The 10,492-nt window shown below is 66.9% G+C and overlaps 2 protein-coding genes across 2 annotated transcripts; one reads left to right on the forward strand and one right to left on the reverse strand.

The window, feature by feature from the left end:
- Window positions 1-10: 10 nt before the first annotated feature.
- Window positions 11-1,409, reverse strand: LOC308232328 (5-hydroxyisourate hydrolase-like; the record flags this gene model as incomplete). Its single annotated transcript, XM_080638403.1, has 4 exons — window positions 11-100; window positions 265-400; window positions 548-690; window positions 1,347-1,409. 4 exons carry the CDS (start codon window positions 1,407-1,409, stop codon window positions 11-13), a joined length of 432 nt encoding a protein of 143 aa, XP_080494529.1.
- Window positions 1,410-3,541: 2,132 nt separating this feature from the next.
- LOC308232329 (B-cadherin-like) lies at window positions 3,542-9,239 on the forward strand (the record flags this gene model as incomplete). The annotated part of the gene is made up of 17 exons (XM_080638404.1): window positions 3,542-3,674; window positions 3,741-4,065; window positions 4,909-5,018; window positions 5,361-5,539; window positions 5,617-5,724; window positions 5,825-5,980; window positions 6,052-6,196; window positions 6,554-6,729; window positions 6,813-6,941; window positions 7,025-7,210; window positions 7,285-7,529; window positions 7,614-7,756; window positions 7,949-8,173; window positions 8,256-8,474; window positions 8,556-8,686; window positions 8,773-8,919; window positions 9,027-9,239. The coding sequence occupies 17 exons, from the start codon at window positions 3,542-3,544 to the stop codon at window positions 9,237-9,239; spliced, it is 2,970 nt and encodes a 989-aa protein (XP_080494530.1).
- Window positions 9,240-10,492: the final 1,253 nt, after the last annotated feature.

Below are 10,492 nucleotides of genomic sequence, written 5' to 3' on the forward strand. Positions count from 1 at the left end.
TGCCTGTCCCCTAACTGCCCCGGTACGTTGTGTAGGAGTAGGGACTGATCAGCAGCGGGATGTGCAGCTTCTTGGCTGGATCTGTGATGGTGAAGACAACCTGGGAGGGAAAGTGAGGAGGCAGCAGCTGGAATCTCCATGCTGGGGCTCAGCTGGGATGCTTGGAGCGTGTGTGATGCTCATGCAAGCCTGGGCATGGCACGTGGACCCTGCAGCTTCAGCCACAGCACCCAGACCTCTGTCCCCTCGCCCTCCACTCTGTACCTCCACAAAGGGGTAGAAGCTCTCGTGCCCGAGGCGCTGCCAGTATGCTGCTGTCTCAAAGTGCAGCTTGTAGGTGCCAGCCTTGGCCTGCCCTGGAGCCAGGAGGGGTTGGCAGCGGCCATCCTCATCCGTGCACCTGCAGGGGAAGCAGCGAGCCCTGCCGCGGTGTTGTCCATCACCAGAGGACCACCACAGCCGTGGTGCGAGGGCTGAGCCCTCTGTGGGCTCATGGGGGCCAGGCAGCAGCACCCTCTGCCCATGTCACTGCCGGTGGCTCTCCTACCTCTGCACCAGCTCCATCCACTGTGGCCCTGGCTCCTGCAGCAGGGCCAGGCTGAGGGCAAGGCCGGCGGCTGGCAGTCCCGTGGTCGTGTTCAGCACGTGTGTGCTCAGGGAGCCATTCACCGCCTCGGACATGCCTTTGGCCTGGGGCAGAAGGGTAAGCAGGGCTGGGATGTGTCCTGGCACCACCTTCTGCCTCCTGGTGTCCCCCCAGCCCCAATCCGGGGGGGCCCTGGTCCAGCTGCCTGTGTGCCCCCTCCCTGCAGCCCATGGGCCGGTGGCTGCGCAGTCAGGGCTGGCTCAGCACAGCCGCAGATCCCTGCTGTGCCCCAGGGCCCAGACGTGGGTGCCCACATCCTTCCTGTGCCATGGGGCTCAGTGCTGCAGTGTGGGTGCCTGCCAGGGTCCTGCCTGGGGCAGTGCTGGCCTCCCCATTCACCCACCCGTCCTGATGGGCCGCGGCACGGCAGTAGCAGCAGGCCTGTACCCAGGGAGAAAGCAACCCCGTGTCCCGGCAGCCCCGTGTCCCGGTCGCCTTCCCTGCCTGCAACGTCACAGGCAGGCGGATGTTAACCCTGCAGGCACCCAGGAGCTGCCAGGGGCCGTGGTGCTGGGGGCTCCCGGGCCCGTTCCCCTCTGGGACCCCCCCGGTTGTGCTGGCAGGGTGGGAGCATGTCCTGGGGGCTGCCCGCCTGGAGCAGCACCAGCTCTGCTGCCTTCCCAGCTCCAGGCCTCGGCTGCTGGGTGGAGTGGGGGTGCCAGAGGGGCACGAAGGTGAGCACGGGTACCCGGCTGCTTACCTGGCTGTCCCCCATCCTGCTCAGCCGGGGCCCCGCAGGCAGTGGCACTCTGCAGGACGCCATCCCCAGCCCTGCACAGCGCAGCCTCTCCCCACGGAGCTGCTGGGGCTGGATGCTGCTACCCCAGCGTGGGGCCGCAGCAGGACTGGGCGCTCCTCCCTGGCTGGGCCGAGCCAGCGCAGGTGGCTTCCCCTGGGAGGTGCACCCCGGAGCCCCACCGGCACCCACGCTCTGCAGCACTGTGGCCCCGGGGCTGGTGGACCAGAGCCTGGCAAGAAGGAGCCAGGAGTAGCTCCAGCAGTGCTGCCAGCCCTGGAAAGCGTCTGGCACGGTACCAGCCAGGCACCTGGAGCTGCCGGGACCCAGCATCATCATCATCATGATCTAACCCTGCCCAGTGGCACCGGGGTGGGCTCAGATGGGAGACATTTGGGGCTGGGCTGCTGTCTGGTGCAGGATGGAGCAGACCACAACCCTGTTATGGGTGCTCACTGTGCCATCTGCACCGGTAGCCAGCACCCACAGCATGGCGGTGCTTGGGAGCAGGTAGTTATTGGTGACATCTCCTACATCCCCTCACTGTCACCCACTCACTGTCTCCTGCTCGGTGGCATCAGTCTAACCTGGCTCAGCCCCCTCCAGCACGGTCCTGTGGGACACCTCCTTGGTGAAGACGGGCCGGTTGTCATTCTGATCTGTCACGGTGATGATGATCTCCATGGGGTCCTCCACAGGCTGCCCGTTGGCTGACACAGCATGGGAGAAGAGCTGCCAGGGCACCGTCAGCTGCGCGTGGCCCCGGGACCGTCCCGTCCCCCCCATCCTGGCCCCCCACTCACGACGTATTTGTCGATCTCCTCCCGGTCCAGCGGCTTCGTCACTTCCAGCCACCCCGTCTCCCGCTCGATGGTGAAGACCCCCACGGGGGGGGTGTCCGCCCCCTGCCCCGTGATGCTGTAGAAAACCTTGGTCTCCCTGTCCTTGTTGGATTTGATCTGGTGACGAGGCAGAGCGCGGTTAGAGGGGTCCCGGCACCCCGGAGCCCCCTCCCCGCCCTGTGCCCCATCCTTATGGGGCCACGTACCTGCACCAGCTTCTTGGGGAAGGGCCCCCGCTCGTTCTCGGGGCAGTTGATAGGAGGGATCACCCAGTCCCTCTTCTGCCGATGGAGCCCATGGCTGGCCTTGGGGAAGGTCAGCACATTGTGCAGGAGGGACAGCAGGGTGAGGGGGGACAGAGCTCTGCCCAGGGGTGGGGGGGTGGCTTTTCCTCTTCCCCTCCGCTCCTAAGGCCCCACCGGGACAGTCCTACCAGCAGGAGGAGGAGGAGGGTGAAGGTGCCGGCCCACACGGCTGCAGTGGCGCTGGCTTGGGAACCTCCCTGCAGCCGGCCACGACCCTGGCCGAGTCCTGCCGGGAAAGCTGGGAGACAGCCGATGAGTGCTGGAGGCCATGGGCTCCTGCCAGCCCTGGAGGGGGCTCAGGGGGGCCCAGGAAGGGCACAGCACACACGGTGCTGCTCCAGGCTGGGGGTTGATGGAGCCCGGGAGACCAGTGGGCACTGCCCATGGGCGGCACAGGAACCCCCCCCAGCATGGCTGGGGCGCACACATGGTCCCACCGGGATCCCGCTTCAGTCGGGGCACCCAAAGGCACCCGAGGCTCTGAGCCCCCTCGCAGGGTGCTGAGGACGCCTCTGGACCCTCGGAGCCGATCCCAGGCGCTGCTCGGGTCCCCCCGAGGTGAGGGGAGAGGGCAACGCTGCGGCGGGTGCCCGACGGGACCCCCGGATCGGTGAGTTAAGCACCCTGATCCCCCCGCAGAGTGGGAGAGCCCCGGCCGCAGGGTGCCGAGGTCCGGGGCGAGGAGGGGGTCCCAAGAGCTGCAGCCCGGGCCGCGCTGGAGCAGTGCGGCCGACAGCGCCCGGGGGTACCGGGGAGGTAACGGGAGCGCTCGGAGGTACCCGGAAGGCGTCCAGAGGTACCGGGATGCGGGGCGGTGCCCACGGGGCTGGCGGAGGTTGCGGACCACAGCGGCGGTGGGGCCACAGAGGCACCGGGGAGGGGTGCGCGGGGGGCCCGGGGCCGGGCGGGGCGGTACCAGCGCGGCCGCCGCCTCACCTGGAGGGGCGCGTTGCAACGGGCGGGGCGGGGCGCGGCGGGCGGAGATCGGAGCGGCGGCAGCAGCGGACGGGCCATGCGGGAGCCGCGCTGCGGGCTCTGCCCGCTCTTCATCATCCTCCTCCTCCTCTTCCTCCTCCCGCCACTCCTGCCGGCGGCCCCGCCGTGCGTCCCCCCGGGGCTGCGCCGCGGGCAGCTCCAGGCACCAAGTAAGCGGCGCCGTCGGAGCGCGGCTCCACCGGGACCCCCGGGATGAGCGGCGGGGCCGGGAACAGGCTGGGACCCGGATCGGGACTTCGGGCCCGGGGGGGGTGCAGCAGGGCCCCACCTCGCTGCTGCGTCGGTCCCGCCGGGCCCCCGGCTTATGAGGCCGGCGCTGGGGGCGGCTGCGTGCCCCGGACTACGGGATCGGTGCTTCTCGGGAGGGTTTCGGTGCTGCCTAGGGTGTGGGACCGCTGGGGGTCCTCGTGGTGTGGGGCTGAGCCGTGGGGCTGGCGGTGCCCCGTCAGCTCGTCTGGCCCCACCGGGGCTGGCGGCGGCTGATGCCAGCGCTGGTGCAGTTGCGGGGTACCCGCCGGGCAGGGCCGGGTCCCCCGCAGGGTGAGCGTCTGGCGCCGGGTTGGCGATGGGGATGGGTGCTCCGGGGGCCGCCCGTCTCCGGCCGCGAACAGGAGCGGGCACCGTGGGCTGCAGGGTCCGGCCGGCCCGAGGCTGGGCAGGGGCTCACAGCAGCCGGCCTTTGGCGTGTTGCCTGGGCCTGCTCCTCCGCTTCGGCATCCCGGGGGAGCGGGGCTGCTCTGGAACCGCGGTCGGAGCCAGCGGAGCACTAAAAGCCCTCCTCGCCTAATGGCTGCGGAGCACTTAAAGCCCTCCCTGGCGGTAAGTGCTCTCGCCGTGCCAGGGAGGGATTGGCCCTGACCTTCGCCTGTCGCGGACACCGCATCCCGCTCCCTTCAGCCAAGCTCCTGCCGGGAGCAGGGCTGGGATCGGGCAGGGGCTGGGGTCCGGCTGCACCGTGGTGAAACCCCTCTGTGGGCAGGACGTGACCCAGGGACCGGCCGTCCGGCTCCACTGCTATGTAGGGCGGGCACGGTGCCATGCGGGCTCTGCATGGAGGGACCCCGAGAGCACGGTGCGGTCCAGACCCCCGAGGGAGGCAAGAACAAGGCTGCGGGCCCCGACCCCGCTGTGCCACCAACCCGTGGTATAACTTGAGACCGGAGCTCCTCCGGGATCCTCATGCTCCAGTCCCGCTGCCCGGGTGTCTGTGGCCCTTCCTGCCCCTCTATCGCGGCCATCGCGGCAGGGAGGAGCCCACAGTGCTGCCCTCCGGGCACGGCTGTTGGACACCGCGTGGGAGCGAGGGGCCCCACCGCGTCCCCGGGGCTCGCTCCCCGCCCCGGTGTGGGGCAGCCGTGGGGCACGGCTCTCCTTGCCCCGCAGCACCCCCCCAGCCCCGCTCTCCATCCCCTCCCGGCCGCTCAGCCTCCGGAGCTGGTTTAGCTCTGTTAATCCCCTAATCCTGCCTCCGGCCTGGGTGCAGGTGCTGGGCCGTATCCAGCACTGGGGATGCAGCCCGGTCCTGGCTGATGGGGGGGTGGTTGGGGCCGTGCCCCTCGTCCTGGCCATGTAGGGCTGGGAGCCCCGAGGGGGTGACACACGGGGCTGGGGGGGGCTGGGCAGGGCTCTGCCTGCCCAGGAATTTCCCGTCATCTACAAAACAAAGCCGAAACCTCCACCGAAACCTGCGCCGCGCTCCCGGCATCCCCTGCCTGATCCAGCTGATCCGCCTCGGGGGGCTGCGGGGAGCACGGAGTCCGCTGGGGGGGGACACGGGGTGCTGGGGCTGAGGGGCAGGGTTCCCCCCGGCCACCGTGACCCCTGCTCTCTTCCAGCGAGCTGTGGAGGCTGCGTGGCGCCGTACGGGACCAAGGAACCTGATGTTGGGGCGCAGGAGGACAGGGGCCCCGTGCCGCTGCTGGGGGGGGGCAGAGAGCTCACTGCTCCCCCCCGGGATGCTGCCGTCCAGCCAGACCCTGCTGCAGCTCCCGTGTGGAACAGGCGCTCCCCCCAGGTAAAGCTGCCCGGCTGTCCCCCACCCTCTGCCCCCCCATCTGGATGCACCCTCATCTTCCTCCCTCCATCCTGCAGTTCCTTGGGGCTCGCACTGCTCCCAGGAGGCAGAAGAGGGACTGGGTGATCCCCCCCATCAAGGTTCCTGAGAATGAGAGGGGCCCCTTCCCCAAAAAGCTGGTTCAGGTATGGAGGGCTTCTGGGTGCTGGGGAAGGGTCCATCACACCTACATCGGGGCTGGCAGCGAGGGTGGGGAGTACTGAGCCTCCTCACATCTCCTTGCAGATCAAATCCAACCGGGACAGAGACACCAAAATCTTCTACAGCATCACGGGGCAGGGGGCGGATGCCCCCCCTGAGGGCATCTTCACCATCGAGAAGGAGTCAGGCTGGATGAAGGTGACACAGCCGCTGGACCGGGAGCACATCGAGAAGTACCACGTAGGTCCCTGCCGGGGGATGCTGGGTGTCGGGGGCCGCGCTGCTCCCCACGCTCACCCCACTGTCCACAGCTCTTCTCCCACGCTGTGTCTGAGAACGGCAAACCGGTGGAGGAGCCGATGGAGATCATCATCACGGTGACGGACCAGAACGACAACAAGCCCCAGTTCACGCAGGAGGTCTTCAGGGGCTCGGTGCTGGAGGGTGCTTTGCCAGGTAGGGATCCTGTGCCGTGGGGAAGCTCTGCCTCCTGCCAGCCACATCTCTTGGGGAATGCCCTGGCACCATCATAGAATCACAGAATGGTTTGGGTTGGAAGGACATTAAACTCATCCAGTTCCAACCCCTGACGTGGGCATGGATGCCTCACACTAGACCATGTCGCCCAAGGCTCTGTCCAACCTGGCCTTGAGCACTGCCAGGGATGGGGCAGCCACAGCTTCTCTGGGCACCCTGTGCCAGCGCCTCAGAACCCTCACAGGGAAGAGCTTCTGCCTTATCTCTAACCTGGACTTCCTCTGTTTAAGTTAGGACCCATTACTCACCCCATTCCCTGGACACCCTTGTTCTCAGGCACCTCCGTGATGCAGGTGACCGCCACGGACGCGGACGATGCAGTGGAGACCTACAACGGTGTCATTGCCTACTCCATCCTCAGCCAGGAGCCGCGGGAACCCCATCCCCACATGTTCACTGTCAACCGGGCCACCGGCACCCTGAGAGTCATCGCCAGCGGCCTGGACCGGGAGGTAGGCTCTGCAGCACTGCAGGGCGGGCAGCCCCGGCCCCAGGCAGGGCTCACAGTGTCTGTCTGTCTGTTCACCCGCTGCAGCGCGTGCGGGAGTACACCCTGACCGTGCAGGCGGCCGACCTGGATGGCGAGGGGCTGACCACAACGGCACTGGCGGTGATTGAGATCGCGGACGTCAATGACAATGCCCCTGAGTTCGACCCCAAAACGGTAACATCGGGTCCGTACCCCCCATGGTAGCCCTGTCCTGGTGCCCACCAGTCTATGGCACTGACGCTGCCCCTGACCCGCAGTACGAGGCGGCTGTGCCAGAGAATGAGGCCGGGCAGGAGGTGGCCCGGCTGGTGACCACCGACCTGGACGAGCCAGGCACAGCGGCATGGCGAGCAGTATACTCCATCCTGCGGGGCAACGAGGGAGGTGCCTTCGCCATCACCACCGACCCCGCCAGCAACGAGGGCATCCTGAGCACTGCCAAGGTGCGTGTTTGTGTCCCCGTGTCCCCCCATTGCTGCCCGCCGCAGGGAACTGCCCGGCCTCTCTTCTCTCACAGGGTCTGGACTACGAGGCCAAGAAACAGTTTGTGCTCCACGTGGCCGTGATCAATGAGGGCCCCTTCGCTGTGAAGCTGCCGGTGGCCACCGCGACAGTGATGGTCAATGTGGAGGACGTCAATGAGGCTCCCGTGTTCGAGCCACCGGTGCAGCTCGCGCGGGTGCCAGAAGATGTGCCGCCAGGGCAGACCCTTGCCTCCTGCACGGCCCAGGACCCTGACAAGGCGCAGGGGCAGAGGATCAAGTGAGCGGGGCCAGGGTTGGGGTCAGGGTCTAGAGGGGTCCCTGCTGTCCCCTGCAGCGGCACCAGCTCCCTTCTGCCCCTCAGGTACCTGGTGGGGCACGACCCTGCGGGCTGGCTGGCTGTGCACCCCGAGACCGGCCTCGTGACGGCACAGGGCCACCTAGACCGCGAGTCCCCCTTTGTCAAGAACAGCACCTACATCGCTGTGCTGCTGGCCGTGGACGATGGTGAGGCTGTGAAAGGAGCTCTTGTTCTCCCTCCTCCTCGTGAGGGACACATGTTGCCATCACCAGGCATCCTGGCTCCGGCACGGAGCAGTGCTGGGGGCTGCCTGTCCCCACTGTTGCTTGGGGCATCCCCATCCCCATGAGGGTGCCGGTATTGGGGATCCCCCCCTCCAGTGTTGCTCCTCGCCTCAGGCTCCCCACCTGCCACGGGCACGGGCACCTTGCTCCTCACTCTGCTCGATGTGAACGACAACGGCCCCGAGGCTGAGCCTCGGGACATCACTGTCTGCAACCGCAGCCCCCAGCCGCACGTGCTCACCGTCACCGACAGGGACCTGCCCCCCAACACCGGCCCCTTTCGTGCCGAGCTCATCCACGGCTCTGGGGACAGCTGGGACGTGGCAGTCGGTGATGAAGGTAATGCCAAGGGGGTGTTCAGCGCAGGGCAGGCGGTGCTGTGACCAGTGTGTCCCCCAACAAGACACCCATCTCCACGTAGGTGACACGGTCACCCTGCGGCTGGTGGCACCGCTGCAGCCAGATGTCTACAGCGTGTACCTGCGGCTGCTTGACCAGCCGGGCAAAGCCCAGCTCACCGTGGTCACCGCGCGCGTCTGTGACTGCGAGGGGCCGACGCAGAGCTGTCCCCAGAGAACACAGGCTGCCACCAGCCTGCCCTTCGTCCTCGCTGCCCTGGGCGCTCTCCTGGCCTTGCTGCGTGAGTTGGGGGTGCCGTGGGGCTGCACTTACCATAGGGTGGGGGGGACATGTCCCCACTGACTCTGCTGCTCCGTCCCAGTCATCCTCCTGCTGCTGCTGCTCTTTGTGAGGAGGAGGAAGGTGGTGAAGGAGCCGCTGCTGCTGCCTGAGGATGACACACGGGACAACGTCTTCTACTATGGGGAGGAGGGCGGCGGGGAGGAGGATCAGGTGCGTGTGCTGGGGGTAGACGGGGGGGACCGGTTTCAGTGCAGGCAGCCTGATCCTGTCCCTCTCTATCATGTGTGTGTCCCCAGGACTATGACCTGCGGCAGCTGCACCGGGGCCTGGACGCCCGCCCCGAGGTGCTGCTCCGCAACGACGTGGCCCCCACTCTCCTGCCAGCCCCTCAGTACCGGCCCCGTCCTGCCAACCCCGATGACATCGGCACCTTCATTGATGAGGTGAGACCCAGCCCTGGGACCTGGGGGGGGATGAAGTGGTTTGGCACCATTTAGGCACCCCCAGCCCAGGGGACATGGGCACTGACCCCTCTTTTCTCCCCACCCAGAACCTGAAGGCGGCTGACACGGACCCCACGGCTCCCCCCTACGACTCCCTGCTGGTGTTTGACTACGAGGGCAGCGGCTCTGAGGCCACCTCGCTCAGCTCCCTCAACTCCTCCTCCTCTGACCGTGACCAGGACTACGACTACCTCAACGAGTGGGGCAACCGCTTCAAGAAGCTGGCAGACCTGTATGGCGGTGGGGAGGAGGATGAATAGGGACCCCACTGCCTCCCTGCCCTATGCCTTACCATTGCCCTTGTGCCTTGGGGCTGCCCCCTCCTGCTGTGCACCTGCCTCAGTGGCAGCCCCTTCACCTTCCTCTCCTGTATTGGTTATTCTTTTGTAAATGTATGAAATAAAAGTAGTGTGATGATACAGATGAGGTGAGCAGGTACTGGTGTAAGTTTTAATAAAGGATGTGGTGGTTTTTTTAGATGCTACAGCCTCTGCCTACCTTTGTGCCCTGGGGATGCTGCTGACCCAGCCCCACTGCAGGCCCCCAGCCCCATCTCTCTGCCCACAGCATGTCTGGATGCTCCCAGCCCCAGCAGGCTACCCACAGGCACAGCTGCAGTGTCACCCATGGCGGAAGGGCTTTGCCCATGGTCCCTCCTTTATCGGGGGCTCCCCCAACACCTTTTCCCCACGGGGTGCTGTGCTTGTGCGGCAGCAGCGGTGGTGGCACTGAGCATCCACAGTGCCAAATCACAGTCACAGTCTGGTTTGTGTTGGAAGAGACCTTGAAGCTCATCCAGTTCCAAACCCCTGCCACGGGCAGGGACCCCTTCCACTGGAGCAGCTTGCTCCAAGCCCCTGTGTCCAGCCTGGCCTTGAACACTGCCAGGGATGGGGCAGCCACAGCTTCTCTGGGCACCCTGTGCCAGCGCCTCAGCACCCTCACAGGGAAGAGCTTCTGCCTAAGAGCTCATCTCAGTCTCCCCTCTGGCAGGTTCAAGCCATTCCCCTTGGCCTGTCCCTACAGGCCCTTGTCCAAAGCCCCTCTCCAGGTTTCCTGCAGCCCCTTTAGGCACTGGAGCTGCTCTAAGGTCTCCCCTTCAGGAGCCTTCTCTTCTCCAGGCCGAACCGGCCCAGCTCTCTCAGCCTGGCTCCAGAGCAGAGCTGCTCCAGCCCTTGCAGCATCTCCATGGCCTCCTCTGGCCTCGCTCCTACAGCTCCTTGTCACTCTCCTGGCCTTGCTGCCCTGACTTTGCTGGCCACAGGGCTACCGGGAATAACTCCACTGATGGATGAGGCCAAGGCCTTTGCTGCCGTACGCGGGCAGGGGCTGCTGGGGATCCCACCTCTGACAGAGTCCCGAGGGGCATCCTGCCCCCCCCGACCAGCCGCGGGCTCCCACGGCCCTGGACTGGCACCCGCCGAGCTCCCATCGACTGCGCAGCTGGGGCGGAGGCTCTGGGGTGCCGGGGGCGGACGGCACCGCCTCCCTTGGGACGGGACGGGATGGGACG

The sequence above is a fragment of the Psittacula echo genome (assembly GCF_963264785.1).
Source record: "Psittacula echo genome assembly, chromosome: Z".
Taxonomy (NCBI): Eukaryota; Metazoa; Chordata; class Aves; order Psittaciformes; family Psittacidae; genus Psittacula; species Psittacula echo.